At 43.0% G+C, this 16,429-nt stretch overlaps 1 protein-coding gene across 1 annotated transcript; it reads left to right on the plus strand.

Annotated features, from left to right (window-relative positions):
* The first annotated feature begins 2,439 nt into the window (after positions 1 to 2,439).
* Positions 2,440 to 6,128, plus strand: IFT22 (intraflagellar transport 22). The gene is made up of 5 exons (XM_038157680.1): positions 2,440 to 2,581; positions 2,799 to 2,878; positions 2,961 to 3,050; positions 3,720 to 3,922; positions 5,111 to 6,128. Exons 1-5 carry the CDS (start codon positions 2,543 to 2,545, stop codon positions 5,257 to 5,259), a joined length of 561 nt encoding a protein of 186 aa, XP_038013608.1. The 5' UTR covers positions 2,440 to 2,542; the 3' UTR covers positions 5,260 to 6,128.
* Positions 6,129 to 16,429: the final 10,301 nt, after the last annotated feature.

The following is a 16,429-nucleotide window of genomic DNA, read 5'->3' on the forward strand; positions in this document are numbered from 1 at the left end:
GTGAAGGAAAATGATTCACACACATGTGCTCTCAGCAAACAATACACCAGGCACTAACATAGCTTTACTCACATGCCTAAGGCAGATGCTGATAACATCAAATGTACTTGACTTAGATGCCTTTGAAAAGTCACCCTAAGTGGCTTGAAAGCTTAATTCCCACTTTCTAAAGTGACTTCAAAACCTAAATCACACTAAATCACCATAAATCCAAAAATTGCACCCTTAGTCAGCTATGCTCTCCTTACTCTTCAGTGGCTAATATAAACATACAAAGATCCTATCTGACACTCCATCTAAAAATTAATCCTAATTGCTTTCTGGGCAGCTGCACAAACAGCCAGTTTTTACCCAGTTTCAGTTACCTCTTATGCTTTATTTCCCCTTCTTCTGTGTTGGTGTCCACAACAGGACTCTCTATAACACATTTTTCTTCATGTGCTAGTGTCAGCTAATACCATATGCCAGCTGAGGCTGTCCTGGTTCTTCTCTCTGGGCCACCCTTTCTGTCTTTCCTTTGGAAGTCGTGGGTCTGAAATGTGGAAAACAACAAAGCTGTGGAAAGAATTAACTATGAGTCGTCCCAGCTCATTGTGAGTTTGGTCCTGAATCACACAGAACACAAACAGAAAGCACATATCTATTCTGCTACAGCAGAATTCACAGGTAGCTGCAGCTACTGCTTTTTCATTGTCTTAGTCCCATGAACCTGAGAAGAAAGGGTTTTCTGATATTTAAAATACTGTGAGAACATCGGGATGCCACTGCCATACTGAACCACTGTAAACTATCCCTACACAAGGAGTGAAACAACAAATGAGTCTCCACAGTGATAGAGAAGACTGTACCCCCTCAGTGAGAGCAGAGCATTTCTGGTTCACATTTATTAGCAGTGCTGGTAATAAACATTTACATTGTGGTAGCGCCTAGAGGCCCTATTTGAAAGCTTGTCTAGAAGTGCTATTGTACCTGGGCACTAAACAGCTCTGAAGCAGCACATCTGTCTGCCAGATGTTTTATTTTCTTAGAAGCTGCCATTTCAAAAAGCCTCTTGCCTCCCCTAACAAGCCTTAATAAGAATCTTCAAGAGCTTGGCTTTGTCCTCCTTCCAAGGAGAATCTGCAGTTAAAATTGCAAAGAAACAAGAAAGGAGAGCACTGCTGCAACTAGTGAGGGACACCAGAGCGGTGCAGAATGGTCTGAAGAACACATTGACAGAGGGCTCTGGAAGAGGGCACTGACCTCTGCCTGTTTCATCCCTTCAGGGCTGCCTGCCAGGGCACTGGGGCCAATGCAGGAGCAGCATGGCACAGTTGTGGCCAGCAACGGGGTGCAGCAGTGGGCTTGGTGATCTCTATTCCACCTTTCATTGACTTTTGGACCCTGAAAAGTTGCACAGGAGCCGTGGGCTTTATCTTCTCACGGTTCAAAGATTGGTATCTATGGGCAGAAAAACAGTCTGAGAGGGACTTTCCACTTTCTCCCACTTCTGCCCTCAAAAGCCATCAGCTGTTCCTCCTCTGCTCAGTGCTCAGGGGTCACACAGCTCAGTGGCTGGAAATCCTGTCCCCTGCTGAAAGCAGCAGCTGGGAAGTGCCAGGAGGATTTCCCCCTTACCAAAGCTGCCCTGGGCCACAGCAGCACGTACATTGTGAAGGATCGCTCTGCTCTTTTGCTGTGACACCACATTTGTTCCAGCAGACCGACGAGCAGGCCAGGCAGAGCAGGGACAGAGCGGGGGAACAGCAAGGGGCACACAGAATTCACAGAATCACTAGGTTGGAAGAAACCTTTAAGATCATTGAGTACAACCCATACCCTAACACCACCTCAATGAAACCCGTGGCACCCAGTGCCACATCCAGTCCAGGGATGGTGACTCCACCACCTCCCCAGGCAGACGATTCCAGCACTTTATCATTTTTCAGTAAAAAACTTTTTCCTAACATCCAACCTAAATTTCCCTTGGTGCACCTTAAGACTGTGCTCTCTCGTTCTGTCAAGCAAGGACACTCCGTGGACAGAGCAAGGACACGGTGAGGCAACAGCAGAGACGCTGCGGGCACACTCTGAGGACACGAAGGGGACACAGCAGAGGCGCTGCGGGCACATTCTGAGGACACGAAGGGGACACAGCAGAGGCGCTGCGGGCACACTCTGAGGACACGAAGGGGACACAGCAGAGGCGCTGCGGGCACACTCTGAGGACACGAAGGGGACACAGCAGAGACGCTGCGGGGACGGAGCGAGGACACAGCGGACGGACAAGAAGATGGAGCGGGGACACTGAGAGGACGGAGAGGCGACGTGGAGGGGGCAGAGCAGTAAAGAGAGCGCGGAAAGAGCAGTAACGGAGCGGGGGCACGGAGCGGGCACAGCAGGGACACGGAGACAGCCCACACGCCCGGCCGCCGCCGCCGCCGCCTCACGCCGCGCCCCGCCCCTCGCGTCACGTGCCGGCGGCAGAGCCAATGGCCGCGCGCTCCCGCCGCTCCGCGCGTTGCCGGGCAGCGGCCGCGGGGGGGCGCCGTGCCCGCCCGCCATGCTGAGGGCCAAGGTGCTGCTGGTGGGGCCCCGTGAGGTGAGCGCGGGCCGGGAGCGCCCGAACGGCAGCGCCGAGCCCCGCGGGGTCACTGCGGCGGAGGGAGGGAGGGACGGAGGGAGGAGGAAGCGGGACCAGGCCTGCACACTCCGGGGCTGAGCGGGAGGGATGGCGCGGGGGTCTTGGGTGAGCGCCGACGTTGCGGCTTTGGCGCAATAAATTCCTAAGTGTGTCTTTCACCCCCGCTTTGGGCCAGTCTGGCAAGTCTGTGCTGGCAAACTTCGTGTCCGAGAGCACGGAAGGGATCTGCAGCTACAGCCCCACGCAGGGGGTCAGGTGAGCGAGAGCCCCCGGAGCCCCGCGCTGCGCTGTGCGCTGGGGGCCATCGCATCCCATTGCGCGTCCCTCGTCTCCGCAGGATCCTGGAGTATGAGAAACCAAACCTCAACGGGAACAGCAAGGGAGCTGCGTGTCGGTTCGAGCTGTGGGATTGCAGTGGGGATCAGAAGTAAGCCAGCATTGTTACTTCCTCCAGGTTACTGAACTCCTGATAGTTCTGTTTACAAGATACTCATACTTAAGGCTCCAGCCTATGATCTGTTTGACATGCAGAGTATTCCCGACTCTTTACCCCAATATATTTGTATAGTTTCTGCTGTAAAGCATCCAACACTAGGCACTCCCTGCCATGATCACAGCTGAACTCTATTTTGGACAAGGACTGACTCAAACAGTAAAGTCCACTACTCCTGGAATGAGGTTACAGATACAGGAGACAGAGGCCCACTCTGTAATTCCCTTCATCTCCATTAAATTATGTGAGTGGACTTCAAACAATGTATGCATATGATTGAGGCCTTCATTTCCAAAAGATGGAATTGAGAATGATCCATTCTAAGGGCAGTGTTTAAGTTTATATGAGCATTTGACCAAATTCTACGTTGTCAGCAAATAATCAAATTAGAAAATCATGGGATCAACTATCATAATAGATAAGTCAAAATACTTAGAATATGATATGTAACTGGCAAGGTTAGTGATGTTATAGTTTAAAAAGTACTTAATGTGTACTTGAGAAGTGCACATTGAAGGGGAGAAGGGAAAAGAACTTGAGGAAATTTGAGTGCATGTTTCTTCTCTACAGCTATCAGTCTTTCAGTTTTCTGTATTTTTCAAGGTTTGAAACGTGCTGGCCAGCTCTGATGAAGGACTCTCATGGTGTAATAATCATCTTCAACCCTGACCTGCCGAGCCACCTGAAAGAAATCGAGATGTGGTACTCGTGCTTCGTGCAGCAGCAGCCTCTGCTTGACAGTCAGTGTCTCCTGGTGGCACATCACAAGCCAGGCAGTGCAGGGGACACAGAAAACCTGTCCTTGGGTAAGGAGATGGAAAACTCCATTTGTAGCTCAGAGTTTTTCATTGATCTTTGTGTCTTTAAAATTGTAACTGTCTCATGGCTTGCATTTTTCATCTAAATGTGTTGATTGAAGAACACTAAACTGCTCTGAAAAAACAGAAATAAGAGATTTCAAAGGTGAGCAATATTCCTGTTTCATGGAATGGGGAAGGGAAGGTTTCAGTGGCTTCGCCAAGTGTGTATGCAGCTGAGCCAGAAATTAGAACTCCTGCCATATTTCCTCATCAGTAGAAGTTTGGTTCTTACATTGGATTGTTTTTTTGGTAACAGACACTTTTTAGGGCATTTAAGCCTGTATTTTGCCAGCCAAGAGAACAGGAGCTCTTTGAAATAAAAGGCTAATGAGCTGCATCTTAAAATTAGCAATAGGTACCTTAGATAGTACAAAATTATTTGTGGCTATTTATGGCTTTGAAAACACATACTCCCTTCTGGGCAACCTGTTCCAGTGTTTAAACAAACACGTTTGTTATAAGCATCAATATATTAATACATATTTAATACAACAATATAATTCCATAATTTTGAAGTAATCAAAGAATATCATATCACTTCAGAAATCAAATTGCAGTTCAGTGCTCAATTTGTTTAATTCTGCTTAACTGAATGTGAGACCAGAACCAGACTTTATGCTTCAATAATAATAAACTTTGAAGAATTTAATCTGGCAATAAGCTGTCTTTGTTTGCAACACTGACAAACTGCTGCATTTCTCCTTGCCCTGCTCTGTGTTATCTGGGGTGTCAAACATTGTGTACTACTGAATTCTGTTGTAATACGACACGAAAAGATGACACGGACACTGCTGCTCTCCAGGTGAACAAAAAAGAGGGACCTTTATTTTCTGACTCCAACAATTATAGCTTTCCAAAAGTGACAGTGGATTGGAGAGGTGACAGTGCCACCTCTCCAATGACACTGGACAGACCAAGAGTCCATCAATTCTCTCCTCCTCCATGAAAGAATGCAAAACATAAATTGTTTACAGAACTGTGTGTGAGAAAGTTTGTTACAAGAATGCAAACATCAGAAGGCTTAGCAAAGTCTTAAAAAATCAGGGTGACAGAATTCCAGCTGAGCTGTCTCATGATTGTGACTATTTCTTTTATAAGAGGAATATACCTAATTATTCTTGTTTCTTTTCAAAGCTTATCCACTGAACAAGCTAAAACTGATACATTCCAACTTAGAGGAAGATCCTGAAGATGTTCGGATGGAATTTATCAAGTACTTCAGAAGCATTATCACCATAATAAATGAGAGCAGAGAGAGGGAAGAAATGTCAATTATCTCATAATATTAAAAAATACTGAACAAGGAAGAAAAAATATAATTTTCCCTTAGTAAGCTATACTAGCCTGTGAACAGGCCCTCCCAAGGAGAATTTGCCAGGCTACAAATACTTCAGTCTGTGAACAAGGGGTGACATCAGGTGAACTCTGGTGCCAGGGAGGTGGGTGCACATCCAGGAATTTGAGTAGCTTTGTAGCTGCACTTTGGCATCAGAGGCACAGGAAGGTGTTACTATGTTAGTGTGGCCCAAAATACAAAGGTATGGGTGGTGTGTTCAGAATTCCTCTGTGCAGGGCAGCTTGGAGAAGAAAGCCTGACAGAACATAAGATGCTGGAGTTCTGTTGAAGCATCTGGGCAAAGTGCTCATGTTAGCTGGAGAAGGCTTGTCTTTGGAAGTCAGTACAAACTGATTGGAATAGAGATCTCAGAAGTCATAGTGTAGACTCCACATTTTTATGTTCTAAGTTGTCCTTGTCTTTCCCTTGAGGAGACCACAGTGCACAGCCATTGCCTTGGCAGGACAGAGCAGGTTGCAGTCTTTATCAAGACTAAGTCTTTCTTCTATTCCAACAAAATGAACATGTTGTAAGGACAATGTTTAGGTCTCTCTGGGAGGAAGGAATTGAAATCTTGGTTTAATGCAATATTCTGACTTATGTCAGAAGCTCAAATAAGTTCTGCATTCTCCAGAGGAGTAAAAGCTGTTTCAAAACTTTACTGTTCCCTGTTGCATTGAAATAAGTGGTTTCATAGATAATTTACTTTCTGATTCATTTGGTTTGCACTCATTCCTGTTCTTTGTGTGTTTTGCTGCAGAAGACTTTTTTTTGTAACATGTATTACTAAGGCAATAAAAACATTTTAAAAATGCATCCTCTTTGTTCTCAAAGGGGTAATTAATTATGGGTTTGTGGAACTCTTAGCAACTTGTTTCATTTTTAGTAAGGAAAATAGTGATAAAGTTGTAATACATTTCAGCCTACAACAGGAGACATTTACAAAAACTTGGACCCAAGTTGCCAAAGAAATGACACCACATTGACACTGTCTTTTAGTAAACATCCTTTAGAGAAAGTATGTTATAAACCAAGAAGTACTTCATGTACTTTAGTGCAAGACAACTAAAGAGTAAGAGATTCTTGGGGTTTTTGGTGATCCAGCTGAATTAATCTACTGTTTTTCCTATTTTCCTAGTTCTTCTCTGAGCAGTGAGTAGCCTGTCCTTGTGCAAGTGGCATGTGGGGTGAAAGATTAAAAGATCTCTGAACAGTTCCTGTTCTGCCACTAAAGCTAAAAGCTACCGTTGGTTCTGGGAGGCAAAGAGCATGGTACTGAAGGAAAACAGTGAGAGAAAGGACACCAAGAAATAAACAAGTGAAATAAGCAGAAAAAGATGAAAAGAATAGGTTGGAGGTGAATAGTGGGAGGTTGGCATTTCAACATCTGTCTTATTTACATGGCTTTTGAACAATCAGGCTTTCTGTGCTTGCAGTCAGTGTCATAGGGTGGTCTGTTGGAGGCAGTTATTAAAAATACACGGTCTAACTAGAGAACAGTTTTTTACATGCTCCCTTAGATTACTTTTTCCTTGTTTCCAGCTGTGTGGTGCTGGAGCCAATTTTTAAAATATACTGCCTTAATAAATTCAGTTTTCCCCAACAGCAACATTGTGATATTTACTGGTAAAAGATTGGTGTGAAACCTACCAAATATTTTACTTGGAATGTAAAACTGTTTGAGTGATTCCAGGGTTTAAAACTCAATTAACTCTCCTGTTCACCACCTTGCTTCATATAAAATGTTAATCATGATCTTCCTTTAAACTCCAAAAAACGTTGTAAATTACAGGTATCTATAGACTGTAACACACTGTTCATCAGAGAAGAAAAATGGTGTTAGAACCAAAGACAGATGCCTAGACTCGACTTTATATCACCCATAAAGGTCATAATACACAATAAATATGGAACATCATTCATAAAATCTGGCCAAGAAATGAATTTCTGTCACTGCTGAAGAGCAGTAAAGGCACAGACTCATGCAAAATTAATCCTTAGTACTGGAGAAGATAACCGAGAAAGTATTTGTTCAGAAGTATCTTTCATTAATGATTTACAAAGGCCATCAGGGACATCCAGCTAGCAGAGAGGTGTGGGAATGCCAAGGAACACCCGTGGGGTCTCTGTCTCTGCCTTTCTGAGCTCTCAGAGCCTGCAGAGCCCCAGGAGATGCCACATCCTGGTGTTACTCAGACTGTGGGGGCAGCTGTGTCTCTATGCCTGAAGCCAGGTGGTTCATGAGGGGCTTTTCTGTGCTCTGTCCTATTTCTGCTTGGGAGGCCAAGGAAGTGCCAGGCAGGTGTAAATGAAACTGGGAGCATGTGGCAATCAGCCACAAATCAGCTGGCAAGCTGTGTGCTTGGGAGTAGGAACAGTCTAGGAGCAGAGGAGAACAGTAGCTTTGCAGAAAGAGCACTCTTATTTTATTCTTCCATGCTGAGGACCTCACCACCATGCTGGGGAGCTTGTAAAGGCTTTTTGGAATGGCTGTTCCAAGAAGAGAAAGGCAGACAACCAGTGAAGTCTGTCAACTCCTCCAAAATGTAGCCTTCTCCAGGTGTCCTCAGTCTCTTAGAGTGAACAGGTCACGTCCTGTCAGCAGCCATGAAGTCCAAACCCTGGCTTTGTATCAGCTGGGCACAAATTGGGAGTCTCCAAGTTCCCTATCCTTTTCTGTGGGTCCCTGTCCATACTGGAATTCAATGGATATTTTTTCCAGTGGTTTTTCTGTCATGGTTTTGGGAACTGAGGCTGGAATCAGGACCATAGAACATTTTAAATATTAATTAATCCAAATAAATTCAGCCTCCAGAGTGCAGAATCCAAAGTTTCCAGGATATGCCAACTGTGCAGTGTGAAAACAACCTGTCACTTCAACAGAAGTTATTCAGGTGCAACGTTATTTTGGCACTGAGTCATGATAATTCTGACAGCTTACTTCATTTTGTTTATGATGTACAGAAATGGTTTTCAAAGTTTTATTGCTGCATAGCTACAAAACCCTTTACAGCTGTACATGAGTTCCACTCAAGGTCACACTCACCTCCCACAACAGCAGTTAGGACATTATTGCTCTGGACAGCTGACCTGTCTGGACAAAGAGTCAGCATGGAAATTTGATAGGGAGCAGTCAGAATCAGAGGAACTCTGCAGGGCTAAAATGCAGGATTTCAAGACTTCAGGGTTATACCCATAAAGTTAAAGACTGTGGCTACTTTGCAGGCTGGTCATTGAAGACATTTAAGCTTTTCAGTTGTAAGGCTTTGCTCAGGTTACCTCTTACAAGCTGTTTTCTGCACACGTAGAACATTGTGAAGCCAGTAATTCCTGGTGAGGATGAAGACAGTTACAGGCAGTGCTACCCAGATGTGTGACTTGTTTACAACTAAACTTTGGGAGTAGCAGCAAAGCTGAATGAAATACATTTGGACCTTACCAAAAAAATGCAGCTTTCTTTTCAAGTCATATATTTTGAAGGGCAGGCCTTTGGTCTCAGTTGCTCTCAGCAGTATTGTTCTAATGGACACAATAGACATAAGAAATCCCACGTTCCTATTTCTCTTATTGTGCTGCCAAGTGACTAAAGGGAGTCATGTAGGCCCCCTCACTAAAGAGTGCCCATCCATGCTGGGGTTTTGCATGCTCAGTTTAAAACATCTAGGGTGCTGACACACAGATGCTTTAAGAAACAACTTCTAGAAGGTATGCAGGACCTCTTAAAATCACATCTTAAACAACTAAACTTTTCAACAGGAGTACCTTGCTCTAGAGGTCACTTGCATTTCCTCTTATTGCTTCTCCAGAATTCTCCACTGGTGGAATACTTGGTGCAGCAAAGATCTGCCAAAATACCAATTTACCTTGTTGAGAAGTTGCCTTCCCCAAGACTCTGGAAACACTGGAGCAGTGATTCCCCCAGCTTCAGTCAGTGCTCTGTGTGCACACATGGACACCATGGCACCCAGGAGTACCAGATACCATGTGCTGCTCCCCAAGAAGTGCAGGGGTTAACTCCCCTGTACAAAGCAAGCCTTTTGTCACCTCAGGTGTGCAGTTTTGCATTGATCTATACAGGTTATTTACCTAGGACAAGTTTCCCCTTGGGTGACTGAGCTTTGCATAACTAGACACGTTGGAAAGGCACCTGCTTAGAATTTGCTGAGAATTCATCCTGTGAGAATTCTTCACAAGCTACAATGGGAACCTCTCACCTCGTGCTGGAATCAACACTAGGATGGAAGTGGCTTGTTCAGGTTTGGCCCCCCATGCTCAAAAAGATACACTGAATCAGGAAAAGACCACTGAATGGCTAAAGAAGAAAGAAACAATTGTATAAGAAGTGTTGTTTTTTTTCACTCTAGCAACATAGCAAGGGGATATCCTTGATGTCTGCAAATAAATCACAAAGAAAGAAATCCACTGCAATTACTTGGACATGAGGTAACAGGAGCAGTCAGAAGAGCAGAAATGTTGAAAAAAGGGTTGGGCCATTGTAACTAAGGTACACAAACTATAAAGCTCTCACCATCTGTTCCTTTTGCTTATTCTCCCCCTGCCCTTAAATTGCATGTAGAAATAATTTGACCTTGAACACAAGTTTTGGGTTTGTTTTTTCTTTTTCTTTTCTTTTTTTTTTTTTTTTTTCTGAAAGACGCAAAAAGCAGAGGAAATCTAATGCATTCTGACTGTAATAATCTAAACTAAAAGGCAGCTTTGGCACAATACTAAATGTGAACAAACTAGCCAACCAGTAAGTCTAGTCTGGAAGTTAAAGAAGGTTTCTAACAGAGTGGGAAAAACCTGGTTCCATAACAGTGTTTAATTAGCAGTTTGTGATAGATTGTCACTGGACTTGATCCTTCTAGTCTGCCTCTTATGAAAACAAGAGGCTGCTTTTTTTAAAAATATTATTATTATTCAATTCATGCAGGTATTTTTCTGCAGAGGTGGCAGTGAACCAGAACATCAGCTCCAAACTTCCTTGAACTTTGAGGAACTTGGATTCTGATTTGTGCTCCCCAGCTGGAGATCAGCTGAAGACATGGGTTGTATTCACACATATGCAGAGGAAATAAAGCAGTTTTATCAACTCACACCAGAAGAAAGATAACACAAATTTTTTTCACAGGAGTCTCTCTTTAGAGAGTACTGCCTGCAGATGGGTACTGGGTTTTGCTTGCATAACTCTCAGACAGAAACAAAAAAAAATGCCACGTTTTGCTGAGTTCTATTGTCTCTCCCTCCTTTTGTAAGGAAATTAAAGCCTATTTCTCTCCTAGTTCCATGAAATCTATCTGAATCCTGGTAACAAGTCTCTGAGAAATTGCTCAGAGGGAATAACAGACAAGGGTACACCCTCCACTGCTATGTTACTGCTCCATGAGTTCCAGACAAAAGCATTTCTTGTGGTTTGGCAGCAAGCATCTACTCCTAAAACCCTGGGATTGCATTGTTCTTTACATGTCAAAAGTTGATTTAGTACCCACAGGCACAGATTGCAGGGTCCCTCTTTTTAGGAGGGATCTTCAGGTTTTGCAGACTGCTGGGGTCACATCTCACAGCCAGTGACACCATTTGGGACAGTCACACCCAAGTGGACTGTAAAGAACAGGCCCTCAGGTCTGCCCTGCAATGAATATTCCAGGATTTCTATCCTGACCTAGGTTAAATGGTAATACTCCAGAAACTGAGCAACTGACTGCCAGGCCCATAATAACAACTCTGAATCATTAAATAAAGATACATCTTCAGGATAAATTATTGTTAAGGCTCCAAAATAGTTCTGCTGTGTTTGGAATTCTAATAATGGTAGGCAAGCTTGACTGGAACCCTTAATGATACAAAGATCTTGCAGTCTTGCTTATCTGTAGCTAAGTTAATGAGTCTGGGACCCAAACACAGCTATTATGAGGCCCTTCTGCTCAGAATGGTGTATCTTTACTTTTAAAGCAGATCATTAAAAGTAATATCTAATGAAAACTCCATCTGTTTTCCATTGAGCGTACACTTGGCTTTTTTCTTTTTTATTCTCTAAGGCTCCATGAAGCTTTGCAGCACACAGGGCTGACACTGTCACATGCTAACAGGACAAGCCAGCCCTTGATGCAATTCCTTTGTCCAGGGAAGTTAAATATTGGGTATATCTGGATCTATTAACATAAAGGTAACCTTTTGGACCTTTAATTTCTTTCATATCCAGGAACTGGAGAGAGATGCACAAATATGAAGTGGTATAATAAATTTTAAGTCACACAGACCTGCACAGAATCAAATCTTCAGACCGTAAATGTTATTTTACATTAAAGCATTAGCAATAAAAGCTGAGACTTGCCACTCTGCTCTCTCTCTTGTACCCAGCTAAATGGGAATTTCTGAGCCCTGCTAAGACATAGGGTGCATGACACAAAGTTGTGCAGTTGTGATCCCTACAGACACTCTCACAGTTTCTATCATGTGAACCTACAGAAGCCAAACACATGCACATGCAGTTTCCATTACTAAATAATTCATTTGCCAGTCCCAGAAAAACCTGGTAGTATCAGATACACAAACACTTGATGCTAAGTGCTGTTCAAGCCTAGTTTCCAACAGACTTGAGTCTTAAGGATTTACCCAAGTGAAGATTTTCTGTCCTCTTCTAAGTGTTTTCCTCCCTTATCCCCTATACAGACATGGCCACCTGCAGTAATTAATTTTTTAGGAATTTCACAGAACAAGAGAAACATGCTTAAACTGACCACAGAAATTAAAAGTTTGGGTTTTTTTTCTCATCAAAAGAAGGAAATTCTGGAACAAACAAATAAAGTGGGAAACTGGGAGAAAAGGAGAGACAACAAGGAGGAAAAAACATATTTTTGAATAGCGCCAAGCTGTTTATGAAAAAGATTGGTAACTTGGCTCGCTACAGGAGCAGAAGACTGGACTCAGCAATCCCAAAGACAATTTTAATTCTACATTTCCTTCACCAGAACTGGTGATAGAATAGATAATTTTTCCTTTAGAATTAGTTTTCTCTGCACTTGCCTGTGCAAACATGTAAGTTAAAATGCATGTCACCTCTTTCCCATGCTCCAGCAAGGACAATAAAAAGAGAAAGTGACCTCTTGTGTGGCCTGTAACAAGCATAAATTAATTATGACTTAATATGCATTCAATGTAGAAAAAAGTCCCATATTTCATACAGCTTTATAAATAAAGCATATCTTCTACGGTTGATCACAAATAAACCAGAGGAGAATCAAGCAGGTAATGTGGAAATACAAAGTAATAAAGATTGATTCTTACCTTTTGCTTTTGTAAGAAAATGAGACTCATGTTTATGTTTGTTTATATGAATTGGCCCCAAATAGTGTTGGAACTGGTTCATAATTCCCACTCAGATTTTCAAAACTTACAATATTTAATTCCTGCAAGTTCTGTGAAAATACAGCCAAGTTAAGACAGATTATTCATTTCTCATTGAAGAAACAGGCTAAAATGAATTAAATCCCCATTAGACATCAGAGAATCCATGCCTAAACACAATCCAAGATATAAATCCATAGGAAAAAAATATTTCACTGTTTGCAGAACTACTTGTATTGAATGAGATCACAGAAATATAACATCAGTATGACAGAATCTAATCACCACTCAACAAACATTTTGGAAACAAGTCAGCAACCACATCTGCTTCACCAGAACCACAGCCTCATGTGACAGGAAGCTTATTAGAGACCCTGTCTCTCATTATTTTGTTTTTGCTTATAACTCCTCAGCGTGAATATTCAATATTGCAAAACCAAGCAGCTTCCTTTACAGACCATCCAGAAAGGAAAAAAAAAAAAAAAATTGTGTCAAACATTCCAGATCCTGAAGAAATTGATGCCTGTGGAGCTATGGATTTCTACCAGCAAAACATCTGTCACAAAACAACATTAAACATGAATAACTTGCTTCTCTTTCGCCTTACCATTGGTGCGAGGCAATAATAACTCCTCTGAAGTTTTCTTGATGTATCAAGCCTGAAAACAGGACAAAAGAGAAGAAATCCAGCCCTTTAAACATAGCAAGACATCTTAAAAGAATGTAACTCAAAGTACCTTATTTTCTTAGTAGCAGAGAATGTTACATTGTGAGACATTTTCTTGGTTACTATACATGAAACAGTTGCTTTACAATACTCTCAACTGCGCAGTTTAGGAATTCCCATTTGGTGCTCTTTCATAGCTTTGGTCATAGATCCAGGAGTCAGAGCCTCTGAGCAGGTAAATTTGCTAAAATTTACAGGGGAAAACACCACTCATAGGAAAATCTATCCAGGAGTGAAGTCAAATGTCCAAAGTCTCAGCCAGGGTAACAGTAGCTCAGTGTACTCAGCCTTCCTCACCTGAAACATTTCCTGAAGTGAAAGGATTCATCTCAAAACTTCTAAATTGGGCGGTTCATATGCACCAGCCCTTGACTCACCTCTGCAGTCACAGTTGGTGATGTGAGAGCCTGGCCTTCCTCCCTGTGCCCAGTGGGACGATTTTGGGAAGATCAGGGCTGTGGAATGTTGTGTGACTGCAATATGGGCACCTCCATCTGTCGGGTGCCATCAGTCCTATGACACACCACAGCTCCTGTGTTCACATTCCTCAGCTCTGCAGGAGTTTTCCTTGCACATAAGGCTGGGCTTGGCAGTGGCATTTGGAAGTGCTGAGCTGTGGGGTAGCACTCACCTTCCCTGGCAGGCAGGTGTTGCATGGATATATCCCCACAAGGGCCCTGTGGTGGGCAGGCACATTTTATACAGACCAAAGCTCTCAAACAGGGTCCCACTCTGCAGACACATCAGACAATACCTTCCCAAAACCTCTGGATAACCTTTCTTTCTTCTTTCTCCATCACCTTGTGGACAGATAAGAAACCTTTCAGGGAGATCTTAAGTTGGTGTTGCCATTTCAACCTCACAGATGTCAAAAGTGATTTTTACACTCTTTCTGCTCAGCTAATTGCCAAGCCCCAACGAAGGGACTTTAATGGGTTGCACCAGGCAATAAACCATCATCTATTGGCTCCAGCAACAAGGAAGGAAGAGAGGGAATGCAAAGCTGGAGCAAAGCACAGACCCAGAGCAGGTCCAAATACTCGCAGAAACTGATTTATCCAAATATTTGATACCAGATGTTCTATTCAGACTACTTTAACAGAGCTCCACAGAACATTAAATGCTTCTCATGTTTTCAGTATCCAGCCCACTCCATCTGGGCACTTCTGCCACAGGGCACAAACAAAACACTGCTTAATATTATTCAAAGAAGGGATTTTTGCTCTCTTTGCTCTTTGCAAGTTCAATATAAAAATGGTAAGAGCAAACATATGCTAAGCTGTTCCTGGGAACACTGAACACAACAGAGGAGCTGTCTTGGATTACAGCATTTCCAAATTATGCCCAAAGTCTTGTTTTGGGGAGGGTATATTAGTGATATGCTACCGCAAATACTGTGCTAAACTGCAGCACTCTTCATCTCTGACTAATAAATATCTGGTTCATAATATACCAACTTAATATTTCTTTGCTTATCTAGAGTTTCCACAGATTATTGCATAGCTCCTAGTCCACAGAAAATTGCATCCTTTTTCTTGGACATTTATTTGGGAATCACTTCTTTACAGATAACAGTTATTTTTGTTTGTGCCCATTTTTAGCCCCATGGACTCCTTGTTCTTCTATTAATTCCATCTCTCTAGCCCATTAACAGCCTGTAGCCATATATACTAAGAATTACTACTTAGTGCACACATCTCTGCAAAACCTTTCTCCAAATTATTTTAATTCTTGAAATCCAGGACTACCTACATCTGTCAAACAGTACCAGGCTGTTGAGACTGTGCAGTGGCAGCTCAGGTCACTTCTTCATTTTCTCAGCTGCCAGCGCACTCTCCTAGTCTCTTTCTGCTGATTCAACTCTGCAAATGGGAAGGATAACAGGATAAGTATCTGGCCCAGTTTTCTCTCTCTGCAGTAGCTCCCCTCCATCATGGATTTAATTCACCTACTTTTCTAAACTGACCCCATCTATTGCCACCTCCACTTCCTCCTTCCTTGTATCTCTTGTTCCCTCAGTCAGTACCTCCAACTCAGAATACAGCTCTTCTTTAAAAGATGTGACCTTCTCGGTTGTCTCCTGCCCTCCTGAGAGGCTGACAGCCCTGCCAGCCTTCCCTTATAAGTTCCTTCTCTAACTGGCTGCAGTCTCCCTGTGAACTCCTCGTGCATCCCAGCAGGTGCAGCTGGACCATGGGATGTGCAGAGCTGCCTCTGTCCCAGCGCCACCGAGTTCGTGTGTGTTTACTCAGCTCAAGCACTGGATGGTGCTCTTGGCACTCCCATGCTGCAAAAGCGCTTTCCAAGCTCTCCCACTTCTCCCGAGAGCTGTAAAAATTCCCCGGGGTCACATACACTTGCACGTCTGAGCCTCTAAATCCCAAGAAGAGCATGTTTTGACTACACAGAATGTGGCTGAGGTTGCAGTGGAAGAAGCTCAGTTAGGTAAGGACAAATACCAAATGAAATGTCACTGCCTATCACACACAAATCCACCGAGCGGTGCCTTTCACATTCGGCCTCAAATATTTTATTTGCTAATTGGTTCCTTATCAGTGTTCCCCATAGCAACAAGGAGATGTAAGTGGCATCAAGTGGGCTGAGTGACATTATGTCTGCGTGTAAATGTGACTGGGATTGTGCATGGAGGGGATGATCTGAGGGAGGTTAACAACATAATGTGGAACCTTTTGTGGTCTCAGAGGAGAAAGGAGCTCCTTAATACTGCCTGTGTGAGGTAGGGAAGCTATCTCAGCAGCCAACCTTTTTGAGAGAATCAGACAGATTCTACAGAAAATGAGTTTGTTTGATCTTTTTGCCTACTAAGAAATATTGATTTTACACCAGATGTTTGTCTTCAGTTATTTTTCATAAGGATGTCAGAAGATTTTTGGTACTCTTAAAGGTGTCATTAATAAGCAAAGGAAAGATACTTTATAGTGAAAAAAAAAAAAAAAGCTAAAGGGAGATAGGAGATAAATGTTCAGGGTTTTTTTCTTTTCTTTTGCTGATTTTTGTGCATCCCCAGGCAAATCAGGCTGTC

Source organism: Motacilla alba, chromosome 19, assembly GCF_015832195.1.
Source record: "Motacilla alba alba isolate MOTALB_02 chromosome 19, Motacilla_alba_V1.0_pri, whole genome shotgun sequence".
Taxonomy (NCBI): Eukaryota; Metazoa; Chordata; class Aves; order Passeriformes; family Motacillidae; genus Motacilla; species Motacilla alba.

What these genes read in the sequence shown, in the direction of transcription:
- IFT22 (XM_038157680.1), top strand. Translation starts at nt 2,543, where the DNA reads ATGCTGAGGGCCAAGGTGCTGCTGGTGGGGCCCCGTGAG. An exon ending in AGCCCCACGCAGGGGGTCAG is followed by an intron (nt 2,879 to 2,960) that starts GTGAGCGAGAGC and finishes TCGTCTCCGCAG; the next exon opens with GATCCTGGAGTATGAGAAAC. An exon ending in GATTGCAGTGGGGATCAGAA is followed by an intron (nt 3,051 to 3,719) that starts GTAAGCCAGCAT and finishes GTATTTTTCAAG; the next exon opens with GTTTGAAACGTGCTGGCCAG.